The 24,191-nt window shown below is 34.4% G+C and overlaps 2 protein-coding genes across 2 annotated transcripts; one reads left to right on the top strand and one right to left on the bottom strand.

Annotated features, from left to right (window-relative positions):
• Positions 1 to 5,276: 5,276 nt before the first annotated feature.
• LOC120635744 lies at positions 5,277 to 13,329 on the top strand. Its single transcript, XM_039906881.1, has 6 exons — positions 5,277 to 5,694; positions 6,890 to 7,165; positions 9,068 to 9,206; positions 10,122 to 10,282; positions 10,481 to 10,658; positions 13,183 to 13,329. Exons 1-5 carry the CDS (start codon positions 5,310 to 5,312, stop codon positions 10,609 to 10,611), a joined length of 1,092 nt encoding a protein of 363 aa, XP_039762815.1. The 5' UTR covers positions 5,277 to 5,309; the 3' UTR covers positions 10,612 to 10,658; positions 13,183 to 13,329.
• A 6,211-nt stretch (positions 13,330 to 19,540) lies between these two features.
• On the bottom strand, positions 19,541 to 23,823 carry LOC120635578. Its single transcript, XM_039906590.1, has 3 exons — positions 23,797 to 23,823; positions 20,532 to 20,864; positions 19,541 to 19,828 (listed from the first exon to the last, which is right to left on the bottom strand). Exons 1-3 carry the CDS (start codon positions 23,821 to 23,823, stop codon positions 19,541 to 19,543), a joined length of 648 nt encoding a protein of 215 aa, XP_039762524.1.
• Positions 23,824 to 24,191: the final 368 nt, after the last annotated feature.

The raw sequence follows: 24,191 nt of genomic DNA, 5'->3' as shown, positions 1-24,191 counted from the left end.
TGCCTGAGATGTTTGCCCTAAATAAACCGAGATACGCAAACTTTTGAGCGACAGAAACATAGGTATAAGTTTATATCAAAGTACCTACTAGTGACTTTACTTTCACCATGTTGAAAGGTGGCATTGCCAGTGGGAGGTAGAGGGTTCAAATAAAATATGAAATTCATTAAAAGTCCATTAAAAAATTAAAAAAATTATTAAGATATTCATAGATACGACATTTTTGATTGATTGTGGCTCTACGCCTAACCACAGGAATTTCAAATTATCCAGATTTTTCCCAATAAGGCTAAATAGTATATGTACCTACTTTTATTAAAAGCTAAGTTTTTTTCCGACCTTCCTGGCACAACGGTGAGCGCTGTGAATTTAAGCAGACCTCCAACTCGGGTTCGATTCCCAGCACAGCAATTTTGGAATTTATAATTTCTGAATTTTCTCTGGTTACCACAATACCGATACCGATACCAAAGACGTGCGGCTATGCGATTTAGCGTTCCGGCGCGATGTCGCGTTGAAACCGATTGGGGATATGACTACCATACTCCCCAACAGGTTAAACCGCTACCATCTTACACTGCATCAGCATTTACCACCAGGTGAGATTGCAGTCAAGGGCAAAAAAAAAAAAAAAACTCGAGTTTAACTGCATTTTTTCTCAACCCGTCCGTCCTTCCATGTTACTTCTTACTTATATTCTACTCGTAAATGCGAAATTGTGTTGGTTTGTTTTATGTTTTTTTGCCTTCACGCCCTGACAAAGCAATCAATCGACATGATTTTTGGCATAGACTTAGTTAAAATAACGGAGAGTTACATAGGCTTCTTTCTATCCTAGGGATACAAACGGTTCCCACGGGATTTGTAGAAAGCCGTAATAAACGCTGACGAAGCACTCTGGCGAAAGCTAGTAAAATAACAGCATTTACTCTTTGTTACAAACGCAACTGAAAAGCCTTTTTCAAATACTACTAACGCCATCTGCCAGTACAAGTTGAAATAATAAATAGCGCCATCTATTTGAATATTGTGGAAGCATCAAGACCTGCGTGAAAAGCTGCGGGGTGAGAAAGCATACAGTAGTTTGAGGAAATGTCAATAGATGGCGCTACTGTCATATCCAGTTCTATTTTATGATATTTTTGCTGTTGTGATTTCCAGAACTTTGACTTTTAGGAGATCCAATTACTAACCCACCCATCCGTTTGTCACCAGTTCGTCAGTTTTTTTTTATTATTAACTATATGTAGGTAAATGGTAAGTGATGTTACACTCTAATATGGTAACGGGCTAACCTGTTAGGTATATATCAGCTATATGACGACCGATTGGCCAGGCCTGCGGGTGGCGAATTTAAGGGGAAGGTTGGCAGGCCTGAGAAGAAGGTGGCTTGCCGTGACCCGCAATGCATGGGGGGTCAAAACATTGGCGAGAGTGCCGTGAATACGCAAGTGAATCCCAGACTCTCGCTTATAGATCTGTCGAGGGAGACACAGAGTTTTAGTGGCTGCAATATGGAGGGTAGAGGTAAGGAGGATCATCTGTGTATATGAAAAAGTGTCGTCAAAATGTATTAAATTAGGATAGCGCCACATTTGCATCAAGGTAACTCTTAAAAGAAGCGCCAAATATAAATATTGTTAGAGTAGGCTTGAAAAATAAACAAGGAAGTAAGGTTATATTTACCACAATATTTTGTACAACGTAAGTTGTTGAAATTCTCAATAATTAACTACTTTAGTTGATAATTACATTAAATTGTTTAACTCGGCATACTTCAATTCATCTACGATTGCTACATTCATACCATACCCTGCGCATCCACCAGCGCCATTGTGGAGGATTTTTGAACTGTTATTTAGCGCATACACTGGACACTTTTTCAACTTTTCTCCCATATAAGATGACTCTCCTTACCTCTACCCTCCATAGTCGCCACGGCCTGTGTCGCCACGCCAACATTCAGATTTACCCTCGCCTATAGATGTTTCACATAAAAAAAAATTGAAGTTGCGACAACTCAACTACGCATAGTACATATATTCCATTATATAGCGTGGCGATGGGTCGCCATAGTCTGTGTCGCCACGCCAACAATCCTTGCTGTAATAATAGTACCAATTTTATGCATCTAGTTTGGTAACATTGCGTTATACAGTCGAGGAGGTTAGCGCACGAGCTCGCGAATCCGCTAAGAAAGCCGAGAGTGTAACAAGTTATGTATCTACCATACGCGTTTCATACGACGATTTTCGTCACAGGATAAACTACTAAATACGAATGAATGAATTTTCGCACTGTATACAAGTTTCGTCACATCACAGAAACTGGAGACTTTTTTTCGCATGCAAAGGTAAACCGATATACAGCCAGCATCGTTGGCTGCATACAGTCTAAATTAAAAATTTAATAAAGGGAATTTTTCATTTTTATAACATGTTAAAAATATAACTAGTTATAAATTGAATAAACTAAACTTTGATGTATCATAATTGAGAAGGTAAAAAGATTTCTTTATTCAAGCCGGAAATGCCTTCTATTTTTATCCGCATAAAACCTCTTTGTTGGTTAAATATACGTGAGTTTACTTATGTACACGCGATAGAAGTTATAGGTACTTCTTTAGCGTAACAGGATAACAATCTTTTCAAAAATTTTATCTTTCGCTTTATTCTGCTTAAAAACAATAGAAAAGGGTGTTTTAATTCAATGTACCTAACATTGATCGATCTATTATATAATATATAACCCATTATCTAGTTATCTCAGTATGGGCAAACCAAGTTTCGTCATTAAAATTGTTTATACAATTGAATCAATGAAATCACCGGCATCAGCCCGCAGACTTTGACAATTCAAAGTATTCACTGTCAAACCTTTCATTGAAAAACAAAATTGTTGACTATAGCTAACTTCAGGGTGTCGGTTTTTCGTGACGGTGTGCGCGCGCATCGTAAAAATTTAGTCTCATCATTTTTCCTTAACGCGCTACGCGCTGTATTACCCGGCTAAATTAAAAGTTGTGCATCTTTATACATATGACTTGCAGTGTGGTAAACAAAACTTAATCGGGTCATCCCTACTAATATTATAAATGTCAATGTAAGTTTGTTACGCTTTCACGCAAAAACTACTAAACTGATCCTCATGAAACTTTGTACACATATTCTTGAAAGTGATAGAAGTAATATAGGATACTTTTTATCCCAACATTAAGCTCGGTTCCTTTGGGAGAGGGGATGAGTGTTTGACGATTTTACACCATAACTCCGACAAATTATAACCGAATATTTATTAAATAATAATTTTTCTACTATAGAGGTATAATTATAATATATGTTTAATTTTGCCCAAACTGTGGTTGGAGATAGAGGACAGAACTCCTCAGCGGACAGCAGCAAACTCCTCATTTAAGACTTAGCGATACTGAATACTTTAATTTTTTTTAGATCTACAACTAAATTTAATGCCACATCGAAAAACAAAATCAAAAGCAGACGAAGTCGCGGGCAACAGCTAGTCATAAATAAAGCACAAGTACCGTAATTTTACCGTCCCAGTGGGTAGGACCTCCACTTCACCTTTGGGGAGCGAGTCCGAATCCCAGCACACACCTACGTTTCTACTTATGTGCATTTTAAGCAATTAAAATGTCATTTGCTTCAACTACGAAGGAAAACATCTTGAGGAAACCTACATACCTGAGAATTCACCATAATGTTCTCAAAGGTGTGTGAAGTCCACCAATCCCCACTGAGCCAGCGTGGTGGAATACATTTTAACCCCTTATCATTGTGGTAGGACACCCATGCCCCGTAGTGGGCCGGTAATAGGTTAAAATATTTTTTTTTAAATAAAACACACGTGTCTAATATCTTGTATTATGAGCCTTATATCGATGGAATATGATTCACGTTACGAGCAAGTGTGACGAAAATGTGTTTTAACACATTGTTTAAACTTTTGCTTCCAACAATCAGAAACAAGTTTTGGCGAGTTTGTGTAAACGTTCCAGCGTTACATAAGCCCCATTGTATTGCTAGCTCCAATATGAAATTATTTCCTATTGTTCAGTCGAACAGAAGCATTACACGATTGCTTCTGCGCTCGCGAATAATTCAGCGAGAACTCACATAATACATTAATACAGTGTTCTTTAATACATAAGTGCAATATTTATATACCAAGTGATAAAAGTTCATCTTCAAACGGCCTTTCCAAGAGCGCGCCACCACACACGGTCCTCCGCCTTTCTCATCCGCTTCCAGCCACCTTTTTAAGGTCATCTGTCCAGCGGGCTGGAGGTCGTCCCACACTGCGCTTACCGATTCGCGGTCTCCACTCTAGAACACGTCTGCCCCAACGGCCATCGGTCCTACGACAGACATGACCCGCCCACTGCCACTTTAACTTGCTTATCCTTTGAGCTGTGTCGGTGACCTTGGTTCTTCTACGGATTTCGTCGTTGCGAATTCTATCCCGAAGGGAGAATCCCAACATAGCTCGCTCCATAGCACGTTGCGCGACTTTAAATTTGTGGATCAGGTCGACTGTCAGTGATAAAAGTTAAACCATCCCATATATATTTTGTAGTAGCAGAACTTCTTGTGACAGAGCTCGTCCGGGGAAGTACCGCTTCGCTTATTTCTGCCGCTACGTAGCATTGATGCAATGCTGTGTTCATTGTATGCCTGAGAGTTCTCCATTATAAGAGGCCCGTAGCAGGTATATATGTTAATTATTTGTGTAAAATCTTTTGCAGTTTTTAAGGCCAAAATAACCAAAACAAAAACTATTAGCATCCAATAAAATACCAAAACAGAAGTTTAAAATTTAAATTTTACTAACTTAACTGTCACTTTGTTAACATCGACGAAAACTTAACTAAACCACTTTAAACACTTAACTATAAATATAATTTAGCAGGGCTGAAATTTTTAAAAATTCTAACCCTAAGTGGGTGAAATGGGGGATGAAAGTTTGTATGAAATCCTACATTTATCAATTTATTTTTCAGGCTACTTCCATGAAACTTTGATTTTAGGTTTTCGATTAAAAATAAAGTGTTTCAAAAATTTTAAGATTCCAACTCCAAAAGCAAAATAGGGGATGAAATCGTATTATAAATTATTGTCATCGTCAAATAAATGAAAGTTTGTGATTTTTTAGGTAATTTAAGTACATATTTTTCTATAAGCAGCAAGACTTTATTTAAACATTTGTAGTTAAAATTTACCAAATCAAAAATTGGACTTAACGTGAGCGAAGCCGTGGGCAAAATCTAGTGAAAATATAAAGTTATTGCATACATGTTGTTCAAAATGCAGTACAAACTATATTTTATAACATTACAATACATTTTGCTGATAGAATGTTCATTTATCGATAAGAACAATAGCGAGGTATTCATAACATATTCCGGTCACAGTGATTTAGACAGACCGATGAAGAAACCGGTAACAAACCCAGATAACGTTACCGGAGAAGATAAACGTAATGAAGAAGCGAAGAAAGAACCAGTGACAGAAAATAGAGAAGCTGGGACAGATGGGATAGTGTTTATACCAAACGATAAGCCGGTTTTTAGGAATGAAGATGCCGTTTATGATGATGGAGTCAAAATTGATGATGTTATTAATAGTAGGAGAATAGGCGGTTTGATGAGGGATGATAAAATCCGTATAGCTGAAACAGGTGAGTAGATTTCTCTACCATTCTCTCTACAATAGTTTTGTCCGTCCGCATTACTTATGTTTTTTTAGGAAGTCCGTTGTAACCGTGAGTTTATCTGGGTAACTCTCCGACCATTCAAATAACTCTATACTAAAAAGCAATATGATTGGTTGCAAAGTTCCCTAACTGTCGAAGGGAGAAAAAAATAACACACATTCGCATTTATAATGTGTGTAACTCGTAAGGATAATGTAAACCTCGACTGTGATAACCATTCCAGCAAAATAGGACCCAAACATCCATCGGTTCTCCGAGCTATGTGCCCCGCCCATTGCCACTTCAGTTTCGCGACTCGCTGGGCTATGTCGGTTATACTAGTTCTTCTACGGATCTCCTCATTTCTGATTTGAACACGTAGAGATACTCCCAGCATAGCTCTCCATCGCCCGCTGAGTGACTCTGAGCCTTCTTATGACGCCCGTAGTAAGCGACAAAATTCTTTCAATTGATTCGGGCCCATGTGAACGATGTTATAAATAATAACAAATATACTACGACAATACACACATCGCCACCTAGCCCCAAAGTAAGCGTAAGTTGTGTTATAGGTACTAAGATGACTGATGAATATTTTTATTAAATACATAAATACTTACATTATAAATATAAACACCCAGACACTGAAAAACACTCGTGTTCATCACACAAACATTTTTCAGTTATCGAACTAGAAAGCAGGGTCGCTGCGCACTTCGCCAATCGGCTGCCAAATGTTAGATACATAACGCCTAGTTATAAACCGCGATATCGTATTTAAGATTTAATAAAAAATCAACTTTCAACTTAAATGTCACTTTTTTTATTCTTTATTGCTTTAATAAGTGAATATAAATAGACAAATGTTAAGAAATAACAATATTTTTAAATCTCTTTTTTTTATATCAACTAATTTTTTTTTTTTTTTTAAAGTTCTATCTTGGACTTGTGTCTGTATGTGCGCATCCCGTATCTTGTGGTCACGATAATGAGCGAAAAACTTCACTTATCGAGTTGCTTTTTTTATAGGCTTCAGTATTTTGAGGAATAGAAGCCTATTACTTTTCACGGTACAATTAGATTTAGTTTAATTATTATTTACAAATAATCTCAATTTTATTGTAATGAATGAGATTATGAAACGTGCACTTTTGGATTTACCAACTATTTTAAATTGCAGAATCTCCGAAAACAGACATCGTATTCGTGTCCGGTAAAAACAATGAGAACGTCGAAAAACCGGTGAAATCCAAGAAGCAAGACAGACAAAACTCCGCGAACCACAGAACTGTCAAAGTTAACACAAAAAGATTAAATTGTACGCATCTGAATTGCAGCAATACCATCGACTCAGTTTGTGGGGGGAAGGAGGAAAACAAGCAGTTTAGGTATAGACTGTTCCTGAACGAATGTTTCTTTCGGAAAGTTAACTGTGGATTTCAGCATGCAGCTAACCGTAAGTACTGCTAGCAGTTTAAAGTCGTCAATATCAACTTAGTGGCCCGTACGTGTCACAGGTCTCATCCCTCAATGAGAAAGGGTTAAGGCCGTATTCCACCACGCTGGCTCAGTGCACTCCACACACCTTTGACAAAATCTTGTTAAACTCTCAGGCATGCAGGTTTCCTCACGATGTTTTCCTTCACCGTCGAAGCAAGTGATATTTTAATTGATTGAAACGCACATAACTAAGGAAAGTTAGAGGTGCGTGCTGGGATCCGAACTCGGCCCCCCGAAAGTGAAGTCGAAGTCCTACCCACTGTGCTATCACCGCTCCCGCTTGTTACAAAACTGTATACAAAGTCTTACCGTGGCTGTTTTATCTTAGGAAAACAAACAGCACAATTTCAATTTCAATTTATTTATTTATAAATATAAATATAAATATACTACGACAATACACACATCGCCACCTAGCCCCAAAGTAAGCGTAGCTTGTGTTATGGGTACTAAGATGACTGATGAATATTTTTATGAATTATATATACATAAATACTTAGAAAATACATATAAACACCCAGACACTGAAAAACACTTAATGCTCATCACACAAACATTTTCCAGTTGTGGGAATCGAACCCACGGCCGTGGACTCAGAAAGCAGGTTCGCTGCCCACTGCGCCAGTCGGCCGTCACTTATTTGTTCTGGTGACCCAAGTATGGCGCAATAACAAAAATAATCAAAGGGGCAATAACGCCAGTATTTTGGGTACCATGCCCATAAGTGAACAGTCAGACAACTTATATTTATTGTAAATATTAATGAATGAATGAATGAATGAATACACTTTTATTGTACACCACATAAACATAACAAAATAAAAGTAAAAATTTAACAAAAGGTATACAATTTGGCGGCCTTATCGCTACATAGCGATCTCTTCCAGGCAACCAAAGGCGTTAAAAACTGCTCAAGAAGAGAGGTAGGTGGTGCATTTAACTGTACTGTGTTGCAAATAAACATGCGTAAACCTATATATACAAATATAATATGTACATATAACAAACTTACAATAAAATATATAGTTAGTGATAATAATTAATATATACCTGTATCATTAATATCAATAATAAATAAATATATACAATATTGTCAAACCACAAATAAAACAGAAGAGAATAGGCAAGTTAAAGATCCGCAGATGCAGACAAAAAATATTAATTTTAGTTTGTAATTATTATTTCCCTAGAAAAATATATTTTTTTATTCAGCACAACACATAATGTTACATTTATAATACAGTATTTAAAATAAATCTAATCGTAACGTATACTATAATGTAACGTTTGTACAACCAGTTTGGGCGCGGCCATTTTTATTTTTAATTAAATAATTTTATGAATTTCGAAACATAAGTAAGACATCGTATAGCAGTGAAATCGATTCGAATGGGTATGCTCAAAATAAAAAAAAACATTTACGGAAAAAAAGCTTTGCTCTAAGAGGTATTTTTTTTAATAATTCATTTTCATTCTTTTGACGGCGCAGTGGGCAGCGACCCTGCTTTTTGAGTCCAAGGTCGTGAGTTCGATCCCCACTACTGGAAATTTTTTGTGTGAGGAACATGAATGTTTTTCAGTGTCTGGGTGTTTATCTGTATATTATAAGTATTTATGTATATTATTCATAAAAATATTCATCAGTCATCTCAGTGCCCATAACACAAGCTACGCTTACTTTGGGGCTAGATAGCGATGTGTTAATTGTCGTAGTATATTTATTTATTTATTTTTAGTATTCCTAATAAAATAATGGCAGATGGTTAGATATTTTTATAGACATTGCGTATGGACTTCGCTCGTTCCCTCGGGATTTGTGAAATTCAACTAGTAATTGCTATAGAATATGTCATTCCAGGATACGAAATGGTACCTGTGGAGTACTGCAAAAATATAGGCGCTCACTACCTCACCAGGCCGTACGCGTTCAAACCTGTACCCCTACCCCAAAACGAAGCAGCAAATGTGGAAACTAGAAGGACCTTCGCTTCTAGAAGGTATGTATAGATGTATCGTAATAACAAAGCTACAAATTCGTTTGCTAGTTCAGCCTCAATCTCTGGCACTACATGTAGATATCGCCGTTAAAGCCAGTGGCATTTTCAGTTGAAATAATATTTATGTATTTCAATCGACTTACCAGAAACGGACATAAATTAGTGATATCTGCATATCGTCTGCGAAAGGAGCAGAACTCCTTTGTGGGGTTGAGTATACGCTTTTACAACATGATTCCTAAGGAAATTCTTGACCTACGTATTTAAAAAATGTGTAAAAACGCATCTAGTACAGCGAGGTTACTATACATTTGGTGAATTCCTCAATGACAAGGTAGATTGGAAGCAGCCAGCCTCGCTCTCATCTCCCGCAAGATAGAAAAATGATTGTAAATGTTGATGTTGGAAAAGAGCAACTACTGAGTTTCTTGCCGGCTCTTCTCGGTAGAATCTGCTTTGGTAGAGTCACTACAAATATACATACTTGACGTTTCAAAAGTGCTTATAAAGTAGGCCTACTTGAAATAAATGAATTTGAATTTGAATTTGAATATGTCGTACTCTGAAATACTGAGTTCAATAAAAATATTTGTTATTATTTCCATTCATAAAATTATTTAATGGAATATTATTTTGAAAATGTTTAAATTAAATGTCTATAATATGAAAAAAAGTTTCACCTTTACCGTTGATAAAACCAAACAAACCTTTTTTATATTTTTACTTTTAATTAAGTTAAATGTGAATTGCTATTTAATGTGGAAAATTAATAAAATTATTTACGACAATTTTTTGGCAGGGTATATGACAATTATAAAAATTAAATAACACCTATGTTAAAGTGTTGCATGCATATTAAAGCAAAATAAAAATGTATCGAGTGATTTATTGATTGATTGATTTTGATTGATCCAGGTCTCTAAACATGGGCGTGGATGGAAGCTTCTGTGCCCACGCTTGCCCAGCTTCCTGCACAGAGGAGTATGACCCTCAATGCGCGTTGTCCAGCAGTGGGCAAAGGAAGGTGTTCCTGAACCACTGCAAACTCGACTACAACTCGTGCCTTTATAAAGTCGGTAAGTTGTCCTTTTTTTATTACTCTACAAATTATCCCTTGACTGCAGTCTCACCTGGTGGTAAACGACGATGCAGTCTAAGATGGTAATCTGCTAGGGACTATGGAAATGTTACGTTAAATGTTACTTTGGAAAAGTCCAAAGCAACATTTATTTGCTTAACACCACACAAATTACTGTAGGTACATTTTTTTACAGTGTGGCATCGCAGGCCGCTGTCAGAGTGCGTGGGGGGTAAAAAAGCTGACATGACCCAAAATAGAGGCTTCATTGGATGGATGCAACGTGTCGGAATTGTAGATAAGAAAGGAAGACTGGTGCTTTCATAATATTCAGCCAGCTCAACTTTTTGCACCCCTCATAAGCGGAGCGTGAGGTGTTTTTAGTCTATTTTTTTTATTATTTATAAGAAACTAAAAAATAATAATGGCTGTATTTGTATACGTATTTTTTCCATATGCAAGAGTATGTGGAAAATCAAGATTCACGCATGCGCTATGTAAATTTCGTCCCATAAAACCGCGTGAGACATAAAGATATTAATTTTATTTGTTACTTCATTTTAAAAAACTTGAGTTTTTGTTTTAGGTTTTTTTTTTTAAATTTGAATGACCGCTATGAGGCATGTACTTTTGGATTTTCCAATTTTTTTTATTACTCTACTTTTTTTTTAAATTTCATTTATGTCTAATTCATGTAGACCTTATCACATGCACTTCTGAAGCGTTCATACATCTAACGATTCAATGGTATACAATTCAATACACAATTTTTATTGAGTGTTCAACATCTCAAATTACTGAATACGAATTTTATTTAATGATTTATTTTTATGGGTACGTTAGGTCCAAAAAATACAAAATTCAAAAAATTCAAAATTCATTTATTTCAAGTAGGCCTAATACAAGCACTTTTGAAACGTCAAGTCTGTCCGTGTGTAGTGACTCTACCACCGGTTCGGAAGGCAGATTCTACCGAGAAGAAGCCGGCAAGAAACTCAGCAGTTGCTCTTTTCCAACATCAAAAATTTACATTTTATATTTTAACATTCATTTTTCTATCTTGTGAGAGATGAAAGCGGAGCCGGATGCTTCCAAGCAACCTTGTCATTAAGAAACTCATCAATTGAATAATAACCTCGCTGTAATAAATGTGTTTTAACACATTCTTTAAACTTATGGATTGGCAGGTCCAAAATTACCTTAGGAATCATATTATAAAAGCGTAAAATATTATAAAAGCGTATCCGTATTAATATACATGCATTTTCGCAAAAAATAAATACTTGCGTGTCTAACACGCTATGCTATGCTAAACTACAAGTGTAGTAACTACTATAATGTAGAAGGATGCATAAATATATTTCATGAGGAGTCACTAGTTTAACGGCTGATGGCGCAGTGGGTAGTGACCCTGCTTTCTGAGTCCAAGGCCGTGGGTTCGATTCCCACAAAGGAAAAAAAGGTTCTGTGATGAACATGAGTATTATTCAGCTTCTGGGGGTTTATCTCATATATTATGAATAATATATATATTATAAGTATATTATTCATAAAAATATTCATCATTTATCTTAGTACTCATAACACAAGCTACGCTTACTTTGGGGCTAGATCGCGACGTGTGTTTTGTGGAACAAAAAAAAATAAGAAAATTTGGAAAATCCAAAAGTGCACGACTCATTAATAAAATAGCTATCCCATTTTTTGTCAATAAATAACGAAAAAAAAACACATGAGTCGTGAAAAATAAAAAGAAAAAAAAAAAAAAACAGCTGTACCAGGAAAGTGATGCACAGGCGCCCCTGGTGGAATAAAATGTACATAATATCTATAGATATAGATATATCACCATCCATGTTAATTTTACATGGATATATATAGATATACAGCCTTGCAGTTTTCGTTTTTTATTAATTGCAATTAAACTACACTGAATTAATTAATCATTCGCATTCAGTGACCTACAATCGTCGATTAGAATTTAAAAAAAAAAATTTTACTCAAATAATGGATTTTTTCACAAGTTAGACTGTTTTCGGGTTTCACACATGACGGACAGGAAAATTTTTTGACCTATTTTGGTGTTTTTTTCCAATTCTATTGCAGTAAATCAATTTTTTAAAAGTATGGAATTAATCTCCATTAAATTATCTTGACAATAGTATGCAAAATATCTTGATTCCGTGAACTAACAAGGCTATAATAATAAAAATAGCCGCCGAAATGAGGCGAAAAAAATTTTTTAAAGCACTCTCTGATGCTTCGCGTCATGAGTCGTGCAATTGTGAATAGGTATTTGATTCTATAACATTAAACATACATTTATCATAATTGAGAAGGTAAAAATATTTGTTCATTTAAATGCATACTATTTTTAGCAGCAAAAAACCTCTTTGTTGGTTCAAAAAAAAAAGAATTTGTATTACCCGGCAAAATTAAAAATTGTCCATCTTTATATAAATTGCAGTAAGGTATAAACTAAACTGAATGGGGTCATAATCAAAGCAAAAGTACGGTTATTTTCAAATAAAACACGCGTGTCTAATATCCTGGATAATGAGCCTTATTTTAATGCAATAAGGTTCTCGTTGCGAGCAAGTGTGATGAAAATATACATATAGATTTCTACGCAATAATTATGTTAATGCATCTGCGAAGATTAGCAAAGCGGTAAAGATACGAGGGAGGATGGGATTAAGGCATAACTTCATTTGAATTTTAAACGCCAGGGGTGGCCCGCAGACAAATAACATTTAAAGAAAGTTAGGGCCCTTAAATGCTAAGCTAAATGTTTTAGGAATCGAAACTAGATGTTCACCATTGACAATTTTATAGCGAAACTTTTATTACATCGTCTCGAACTTTTTCGCCTGTATGTTGCATGTCGCGTGACGGTAGGGGCTCGTCAGAGCAGCGGAGGCCAATATGGCGGCGCCTATAGTTCGCATCAGCTGATCGTGTAGTGCTCCATGAAGTATTGGTTACATTTATGAACTGTGAAGTCATGATGAAGATGGAATTGATAATAGAATAATTGAAAATTATTGAAAAACGGATCAAAATGACTTAAGGATTATAAAACATTTTTTTTTCAATTTTTCAATATGTGTATATCATCTAAATAATTGTTAAGTATTATATATGTCGTACTCTGAGATACAGAGTGCAATAAACATATGAGTTGGAGACCTAGTCTACTTTTATCATTTCCCAGTACCATTCCCATTTTCCAAGTATAAAATTAAGATTGATGAAGCGATTTTTCTACCCTTAATGGAATATTATTCCGAAAGTTTTTAGCTAAATGTCTATACAGTGAAAAGTAGTTCCACTTTTAACGTGGTTTCAAAAATCCTCACAATCCTTTGTTTTGTATTGTTCTTGTGCAAACATTTCTATAGAAAATATTATTTGTAATTATTCAATTAGTACAAAGGAATAACATATACCTGCAACAGTGTTACTCTGTATTTATGTATATATTATTCATAAGTCATCTTAGCACCCATAACACAAGCTACGCTCACTTTGGGGCTAGATGGCGGTGTGTGTATTGTCGTAGTATATTTATTTATTATTCAACGGTAAAGGAAAACGTAGTAAAGAAACCTCCATGCCTCTGAGTTCTGCAAAATGTTCTCTAGCGTGTTGGGATTCGAACTCGACCTTCAGAAAGTAAATTCGAGCTCCTACCCACTAAGCTATCACAGCTTAAATTTTTCATCATTTACGTTCAAATCAGTCGAGACAGCCTATAATATTGAGGCTAAAAGCAAGCTCTCGGCGTCTATTAGGAAATAAGGCATCAATTAGATGCCCTAGAAGGATAAAACCTATGCGAGCAACTTTGGCGCTAAAATATAAGTACTAGGCTAAAACTCTGGAAAGGGGATTTCGAGTCAGGGGGAAAAATATCACTATAATTATTAAATATAATTATTCCAGTAGGCCTAGTTTATAAGCACTTTTGAAACGTCAAGTCAGTCTTTTTGTAGTGACTCTACCACCGGTTCGGAAGGCAGATTGCACTGAGAAGAGTAATGACTTACGGATTTGAAACGTGATCTCATAGGAATGTTCTAAGTCACTCAGCGAGCGATGGAAAGTGCTATGTTAGGAGTATCTCTACGTGATCAAATCAGAAATGAGGAGATCCGTAGAGGAACAAAAGTTGGTGACACAGCTCAGCGAGTCGCGAAGCTGAAGTGGAAAAGGGTGGGCATAGCTCGGAAAATCGATGGACGTTGGGGTCCCAAGGTGCTGGAATCGCACCCTCGCACCGGTAAACGCAGCGTTGGTCAGCTGCCAACCAGGTGAACAGATGCCATCAAACGAGTGGCGGGATACAAGCGGCCAGAATCGAGGAGCTTGTAACTCCCTACAAAGACCTATGTCCAGCAGTGGACGTCAATCGGTTGAAATGTTGATGACGATGACGAATGTCGAGGGAAATATAATAAATAAAAATATATAAATAAGAAATAAATATAGATATAATAATAGACGGCCGAGTGGCGCAGTGGGCAGCGACCCTGCTTTCTGAGTCCAAGGTCGTGGATTCGATTCCCACAACTGGAAAATGTTTGTGTGATGAACATGAATGTTTTTCAGTGTCTGGGTTTTTATCTGTATATTGTAAGTATTTATGTGTATTATATTCATAAAAAAATATTCATCAGCTATCTTAGTACCCATAACACAAGCTACGCTTACTTTGGGGCTAGATGGCGATGTGTGTATTGTCGTAGTATATTTATTAGTATATAGATAAACTATGACAATATCACATCATTGACATCGCCATCTAACCCCGAAGTAAGCGTAGCTTGTGTTTTGGGTACTAAAATATTCATCAGCTATCTAGCTGATGAATATTTTTTTATGAATATAATACACATAAATACTTATAATATACAGATAAACACCCAGACACTGAAAAACATTCATGTTCATCACACAAACATTTTCCAGTTGTGGGAATCGAACCCACGACCTTGGACTCAGAAAGCAGGGTCGCTGCCCACTGCGCCAATCGGCCGTCCAATAAGTAATTAAATGGGATCTTTCCTTAGTTCTATATTCCTCTTTTTTAACAAAGTACCGTAATAAGATAACAGTAGACAGCGGTTTTCATAGTATGAATATTTAAACCAACCATGAATATTCAATTTCGTTACGCTCCTTCGAAAAGTCGAAAAAAATGGGGGGGTGACCGGGAGGGGGGAGTTTAAACAATGTCTTTTTATCCCGGACTTATGTTTCGAGGAGTAGAAAGTTTCTTTTGAACGTTAGACAAAGAATTTATTAATTATTAGGCGGTAGGGGTGATAGCCTAGTAGTGAGGGCTTCGGCTTCTCATCCGGGGGGCTGAGTTCGAATCCCAGCACGCACCACTAACTTTTCTAAGTTATGTGCGTTTTAATCAATTAGTCAAAGTCAAATATTTCTTCATTCAAATAAGCACAGAAATGCCATTTTGATGCGTAAATTAGCATAAGGCATAGCATATTTTATAACATATTACCAAATGAAATCTTTGAGATGTCTCTCAATAAGTTCAAAGTTTATATAAAACGTAAGCTTACAGAAAAATCCTATTATAATATTAAGGATTATTTAAACGATAAAAAAGCTTGGGTGTGAATTGCTCTAGCTTCATAGCTTAATATAAATTTACTGGAAGATGGTGATAACAAAAAAATAAATTTAAACGGCTAAGTTTGTTGTGGGCTCCTCTTAGACCAGGGCGCGTTTGGAATCCTCGTAGCTTTAGATTTAAGTTGGCGAACGAAGTTATCACCATCCCGTTACAATTATGTAAACAATTATGTATGAACGCTTCACGCCTGTGATAGGCCTACATAGAATAAAGAAATTTTGAATTAGAATTTGAATTTAAGGCTGAGTTTGCGGCCATTTGCCATATTGTTTATATTAATTCATAAACATTTAGTTAATAATCTCGTATTAACAATAGTGTAAGGCAATAAAGGATTTTTATTATTATTATTATTAAATTACATGTAATATATGACATAGAAGTGAGTTGATGGCGATAACTAAATTCGTCAACTTAAAACTAAAGCTACGAGGGTTCCAAAATAAAATATAACTTACATCAACGGTGAAGAAAAACATCGTGAGGGAACCTACATGCCTCAGAGTGCACAGTCATTAGAGCTATAAAGTATTTCTTATCGTGAGCCTCTTGAAATAACTTTCATACCAGTTGAACCGATCTTAGCTAATGTTACGGTAATTTTATACAGTGGGTAAATAATTAAAGTTATGTTCATGACATTTAATAAAATAAATAAATATAAATGAATAAATATACTACGACAATATACACATCGCCATCTAGCCCCAAAGTAAGCGTAGCTTGTGTTATGGGTACTGAGATAGCTGATGAATATTTTTTTATGAATATAATACACATAAATACTTATAATATACAGTTAAACACCCAGACACTGAAAAACATTGTGGGAATCGAACCCACGACCTTGGGCTCAGAAAGCAGGGTCGCTGCCCACTGCGCCACTCGGCCGTCACATTGAGACTAAGACACCGGGAGGTATCATTGCATCGTTCGAGTCCATGCAGGCCTGAGGTGCTTCGAGTTGTAATAGAATCTCCTGAGAATCTCCTGGCTGCACATGTGAAGATGAAGAAGTTACTTGTTGATAGGTTGAATGAAAGTATGATGAAAAGAGTTTACATATACCTGTTCCAGTGTCAGATTTAGAATGGGAATAAGTCATAGACTTAGGTTAGAAGCTAGTTGCACGTTTGGCAATACTACGCTTAACATGTGACCAGAATAATTGAGAATCTTTTGTGATTGACTCTTCAAGTGAATTAATGTAATATGAGTAACAGTTATCTTCAAGTAGTTCGACTCTGGTTCTTACTATATCGAATGAAAGTTTGTCTTCTAGGTTTTTATGCGTACGATATTTAACTAAATGTTTGAATTACTCTTTAATTGCTTTAATAAGTGGAATACTACACTATACTATACCAGAATGGATATTTATTACTTTTATTTTTGATTAAGGGAACAAATCTATCTCGAAGTTCATACAAGATTTTATAGAAAGATTTGACAACAGATTCAAGATCCCCGACATGCAATAGAGTATCCCAGTCATAATTCGATAAGGCTTCGTTAATCTGAGAAAAGTTACCTCTTTTATATGCATACAATATACATAGTTCTAGATGACAATGGAAATATCTGGATGGAAAAGAACGGTAAATTGATACAAAGGGTCTTATGGTCATCACAATGTAAAACAGTCACTGAATCATTCGATAAAACTAAGTCCAATATGCGGCCGAAGTTATTTTTAATATTGTTAAATTGATTAAGGCTACATAAACTTAATGTATCAATAAAGTTCCTTGAATTATTATCAATTAAATTATAAGCTTGAAGGCCCTCTTCAGTTTCATTCCATCGAATGGAACTCATGTTAAAATCACCTAAAATTAAGAACATATCATTACGATGTTCATTACGTAAACGATAAAAAAGCTTGGGTGTAAACAATTGCTCTAACCAGGTTGCTTCTTAAATATTTTCTAATGACAATGTGAGATGGTGATAACAAAAAGAACACCCGGCTAAGTTTGTTGTGGGCTTCTTCTTAGACCAGGGCGCGATTGGAACCCTCATAGCTTCAGTTTTAAGTTTACGATTGTAGTTATCGCCATCACTACTCACTGCTATGTACACATTTTGTATATAATAACGCATCAAAAGTGTCATCTATGTGCCTATTTGAATAAAGAAGTATTTGACTTTGACATTAGTTAATTTTTCAAGATTGATCAAAAAGTTATCCAATTGTTGATCAAATGAATTGCCTTTATTCTCCGCACAGAGATATATAGTGCAATATGAATACGCGAAGTGTTACGACTTTTGTTGTGATAAGTTACTGAAACCCAGAGGTCTTCAGCTGAGGATTGCCAATCCGACCTACATTCAACATTCAGGCTCTTTTTAGTAGCCAAAGCTACGCCACCTCCCCTTGTCTGACACACTTGACAATCACGATCACGACGCCATACAGAGTATCTTGTGTCAAAAAGTTCTGTGTCCGAAACACTATCAAGCAACAAAGTATCCGTCACTGTAATTATGTCGTAACCATTCAATAAAATATTTCTGGAAAAAGTGGTCCGCAATCTCCTAACATTTTGGTGATAAATATTGAGTTTAGCTAGAGTGAACACTGCACACGATAACAATAAAAAAACCAAATAAGCCTATAAGTAATCTACTTAATACACAGTAATAAGAATACTGCAGCCTTCCAAATACACACGACTTATTTGCAACACACCCATAGGTTAAAGTCAAAGTCAAAGTCAAAAATATCTTTATTCAAGTAGGCCCATAGGTGGCACTTTTGATGCGTACATAAGAATTACACGGTAGTGAGATGATGGCGATAACCACATTCGTAAACTTAAAACTAAAGCTACGAGGGTTCCAAACGCGTCCTGGTCTAAGAAGAAGCCTACAACAAACTTAGCAGGGTGTTTTTTTTTTTTGTTATCACCATCTCACAATGTCATTTTAAATTATTAGAAGAGCAACCTGGTTAAAGCAATAATTTACACCCAAGCTATTTTATCGTTTACGTAGTCCTTTATACTAAATATGACTTTTCTATAAGCTTACGTTTAATACAAACTTTGAACTTTTTAAGAGACATCTCCAAGATGTCAACTGGTAGTTTATTGTAGAATTAATGACAATATGTTGAAATTAATAGTAATAGTAGGTCCGTTTCTTGTAAAAAACGTTGTATTTAAACTGTTTGTATTATCATACTTAAGTGCTTCTTAATTCTGCAGTGTACTTTAATAGTAATACATAACAACTATAAAATAGTGTAATAGAAATCATTTTCTTCTATTAGCAATAATATACGCATCTAATTTCCAAAAGCCCTGACAATGGTAATCAGTGTTTAAAATTAAAATATAACCAATGCAAACATTAATTAATATTCGGTTAAGAAAAAACAATATTTTCCAATGAATTACATAACGTAGGTAGAAATAATATAAATTATCATAACACCGTTCAAACTTAGCAATATTCATTGCAAAAACTACGGAAGCGCTCGGAATTATAAATGCTTGCGCCCATCGAATGCGGTACGAAGAGGTATGAGGTTAAGATTAAAGTTTATTTCTAGGTATATACTTCTAATAAATGTTATTTTAGTTACTAACTTTATTTTACTTCCGTCAAATCTTTCTCCGCTTTGATACTTAAGACGGGGGACGTTTCGTTTTTTCTTACAAATAGTTTGGAGTGCCTCACCCAAACAAAACGGTAATTTTTCTCCTTAGCAAGGAGTTTCGTTTTAGATAACAGCTGTTTATTTTCGACCGTCAGATGGTCATTAATGAAGATTCTAGTATTGCCTGGGATGCCGATATCAGATGTTGTGAGTGTCTTCAATGCCTTTCCAGCAGCTACGAAATCTTCTTTAAGATATCTATTAATAAAAGACACAATTATAATAATAATAATAATAATTTATTCACAAGAATGTAGGTACAGGCTTCCTCTTGTTCTCAGAAGGATTTCGGAACTGTACACGCGCGATGAAGTATTTATTGTTTTTAGAAACAGGGAAGGTTATCTCTGTTCCTATTTTGACGTGACAACGTCTTATAAATTGGTTTGCCGGGTGACACTTCAAGAAACTGCGTTACGCTCCGCTCACGTTATGCGCTCACAATGAGAGCGAGTGAGAGGCACGCGCCCGCCTAAGAGCGAGAGAGACAGACATAAAAAGTGAAAGGCACGCGTCCCTTTGTAGTAAACGCTGTTTCATTGTACGCAAATGTATTGCAAGTTATTGTATGTATATTTGTATATAAATACGTATGTATGTGTAAAGGTAAAAATAAAATTTTGTTAATATGAAATTCAGTGCGAGATTCTTTGTATAAATTAATGTTTTAAATATAATTCTTTGTATAAATAAATGTTTTAAATTGTTACTATTATTTCATCCTTCTTCCTACTATACGAATAAATATTCACATTAAAATTATTTTACCACTCAAAGTCGTTGTCACGTAAAACTTTCGCCCGTATACCGACTTTACAGGCAACCAATTTTTTTTATCTCTATATTATTATATCGAAGCCACTGATCCTGCTCTTGAAGTTGAGATATGGCAACCCTCAACTCAGGCATGGCGTCACTTACAGACTCAATATTATCAATCCTTTTTTCAAGTCTATCGATTCTACTGATCAATTCCTGAGTGGAAGTCGAAAGTGCAGCCATATCCGATTTAATGCAATGAATATCCTTGAAAAGTTCTGGAAGGGGCTGCAACTGAAGTGACAACTTGGTGAGCTCTGCCATAACAGTATCCATTGACAGGTATGTCGGGGAAGGAACTGGAGAACCCGGCTGTTTTTTCGCACCTTGAACATGTTTGCATGTCGCATATTTCCAAGTAGCTTGTCGAACACCCAGCTTTCGGTAGCCTACTTCAGTTATTCCTGAACAAGGATTGTCAAAAAATAGCCTCCTCTGTATCGTTGTTACATTTTCCACATAAAAACATTTTTACAGACGAAAGGTTTGAAACAACCGTCACTTGTTTACAACGCAACTGGTGTTCGGCAGGTAGAATGTGTACGCGTGTAATAGATTTTTATCAATTTAGGTAGCAAGGCCTTTGATATAATGATCTTATTTAAACGAATGGGCAATAGAATAATAATTCTTCTCATTAAAGTAATAATTAATCCCAAATTAAATGAGATAAAAATAAAACAAGGAACACTCCGTTAAAGTATGATGGTAATATATTTCACATTAATCCTCCCGTTAATATTTTCTTTTTAAACTACTACCACTTCGGAAGGGGTCATATGTCATAGAGAAGAAGTGGCGGAAGAAACTCCAGAGCAACCCTTCTTTTTTAATATCACATTTACAATATTTCATTATAATTATTTATTATATATCGTATGAAAAGTAATTAAATGATACAGTAATTGTGCAAAGTACTTAACTTTAGTATTTCGGCCAGCGTGGTGGCCTGAGTAACCCACGTGAAGGACCAACTGTTTGCTGGCAAAACAGAGACTGCCCCTTTTTTGACGAGGCACATTAGTTTTATACTTTTCGACATCACGTGTTTTACCAATATCAATTTCCGGAAAGCTTTAATTTTAAAGTATAGTGACACAATTGTATAATGACAATTGTATGAACAAATATTAATACTTAAAGTATAATAACATCATTGTATGATGACTTTAACAACAATGGTTTTATATTAATTTCACTTACTCTAAATATTATTTTTAAAATACAATTACAAAACTGTATAATGAAAGTTTTGTATTGACAGCGGTATAGTGACAGACATCACTGAATGTTGACTAATAAAAATGGTCTTTATATTTAATGTGAGGATATTAATATTAACTTTAAAATATACTTTTACAATAAATCATAATTAAATATGATAAATATCAAGTTGTTATTTTATGATATTCTAACACGTGCACACGGGATAACTATGCGCACACGACTATAAAATGTATTTACGTAAATAATGCACATAAGTAAATAATGTATTGAAGTATATAATGTACTTTAGTATATAATGTAATTGAGTAAATAATGTGCTTAAGTTTATAATGTATTTTAGTAAATAATGCACATAAGTAAATAATGCATTGAAGTAAATAATATACTTAAGTAAATAATGTACGTAAGTATATAATGTACTTAAGTATATAATGTATTTAAGTAAATAATGCACATAAGTTAATAATGTATTGAAGTATATAATATATTTGAGTAAATAAAGTGCTTAAGTTTATAATGTATTTTAGTAAATAATGTACTAAAGTTAATAGTGTACTTAAGTATATAATATATTTAAGTAAATAATGCACATAAGTAAATAATGCATTAAAGTAAATAATGTACTTAAGTATATAATGTATTTAAGTAAATAATGTACCTAAGTATATAAAGTTTATAATGAACTTAAGTATATAATGTATATAAGTAAATAATGTACTTGAGTATATAATGACCTTAAGTATTTAATATACTTAAGTAAATAATGAACTAAAGTATATAATGTACTTAAGTAAATAATGCACATAAGTAAATAATATACTTAAGTATATAATGTACTTAAGTAAATAATGCACATAAGTTAATAATGTATTGAAGTATATAATATATTTGAGTAAATAAAGTGCTTAAGTTTATAATGTATTTTAGTAAATAATGTACTAAAGTTAATAGTGTACTTAAGTATATAATATATTTAAGTAAATAATGCACAAAAGTAAATAATGCATTAAAGTAAATAATGTACTTAAGTATATAATGTATTTAAGTAAATAATGTACCTAAGTATATAAAGTTTATAATGAACTTAAGTATATAATGTATATAAGTAAATAATGTACTTGAGTATATAATGACCTTAAGTATTTAATATACTTAAGTAAATAATGAACTAAAGTATATAATGTACTTAAGTAAATAATGCACATAAGTAAATAATGTACTTAAGTATATAATGTACTTAAGTATATAATGTACCTAAGTATATAATGTATTTAAGTTAATAATGTAATTGAGTATATAATGTACTTAAGTAAATAATGCACATAAGTTAATATTGTATTGAAGTATATAATGTGCTTTAGCATATAATGTATTTGAGTAAATAATGTGCTTAAGTTTATAATGTATTTTAGTAAATAATGTACTTAAGTATATAATGTACTTAAGTAAATAATGTACGTAAGTATATAATGTACTTAAATGTATAATGTACTTAAGTATATACTGTATTTAAGTAAATAATGCACATAAGTTAATAATGTATTGAGGTATATAATGTATTTGAGTAAATAATGTGCTTAAGTTTATAATGTATTTTAGTAAATAATGTACTTAAGTATATAATGTATTTTAGTAAATAATGTACATAAGTTAATAATGTACTTAAGTATATAATATATTTAAGTAAATAATGTACTAAAGTATATATAGTATATAATATATTTAAGTATATAGTAAATAATGCACATAAGTAAATTATGCATTGAAGTAAATAATTGACTTAAGTAAATAATGCACATAAGTAAATAATGTGCTGAGGTATATAATGTATTTAATACGGCGGTAAAAAGCGGAGCGGCTTGCATTAATTTGTCATTAGAAATCATGGCAAGATGGTAAACTGACCATCCGGTACTATACTTCGCAAATAGCTCATAAAGCATAAGTATCATAAAATTAATTTAAAAAAACATTTATTTCGAGTAGTCCCAATATAAGCACTTTTGAAACGTCAAGTCTGTCTGTAGTGAGTCTACCAACGGTTCGGAAGGCAGAACCGAGAAGAAGTCTGCAAGAAACTCGGAAAGACAGTTGCTCTCTTCTAACATCATTTTACTATTTATCAATCATTGTTTCTCACCTTGTGTGCTTGCTTTAACCTTGTCATTAAGAAATCATAACATGGTAAACTCACCATCCGGTAAGAGGCTTCGGATACTTCACCAATAGGTCATAAAGCTTCCTAAAACCAACAGCATATCCTTTGAACCATAATACACCATACATAGAAAATTTAATTTTTGCGTTTGACATTAATGTACCCAGCAAAAATTTATAGCCACTTCTAAGGGGTGCGAGTTAATTTATATTCGAACAGCCCTTGCCAAAGTGCTTTCAGCGTGAAATGTGGATTTTTGTCTTCCAAAGCTAGTCTAAGGACTAGCTTCGGAATTAGTATTTTTAATACGCTTTTTTTAGCTTCACCTGTATGTTTGTATGTTTGTAACCGACTTCTTTGGACGCTATTTTGACCCA

The sequence above is a fragment of the Pararge aegeria genome, chromosome 27 (assembly GCF_905163445.1).
Source record: "Pararge aegeria chromosome 27, ilParAegt1.1, whole genome shotgun sequence".
NCBI classification, from domain to species: Eukaryota; Metazoa; Arthropoda; class Insecta; order Lepidoptera; family Nymphalidae; genus Pararge; species Pararge aegeria.
The sequence above is the reverse complement of the archived record's forward strand: the minus strand, read 5'-3'. Positions and strand labels throughout refer to the sequence as shown.

Coding starts and splice junctions, on each gene's coding strand:
- LOC120635744 (XM_039906881.1), top strand. CDS start 5,310: ATGTTGTTCAAAATGCAGTACAAACTATATTTTATAACATTACAATAC. Junction 5,695..6,889: donor AATCCGTATAGCTGAAACAG/GTGAGTAGATTT, acceptor TTTAAATTGCAG/AATCTCCGAAAACAGACATC. Junction 7,166..9,067: donor ATTTCAGCATGCAGCTAACC/GTAAGTACTGCT, acceptor ATGTCATTCCAG/GATACGAAATGGTACCTGTG.
- LOC120635578 (XM_039906590.1), bottom strand. CDS start 23,823: ATGACAAGGTTAAAGCAAGCACACAAG. Junction 20,865..23,796: donor GGTTAAAGCAAGCACACAAG/GTGAGAAACAAT, acceptor ACAACGATACAG/AGGAGGCTATTTTTTGACAA. Junction 19,829..20,531: donor GGATTGATAATATTGAGTCT/GTAAGTGACGCC, acceptor ATTATTATTATA/ATTGTGTCTTTTATTAATAG.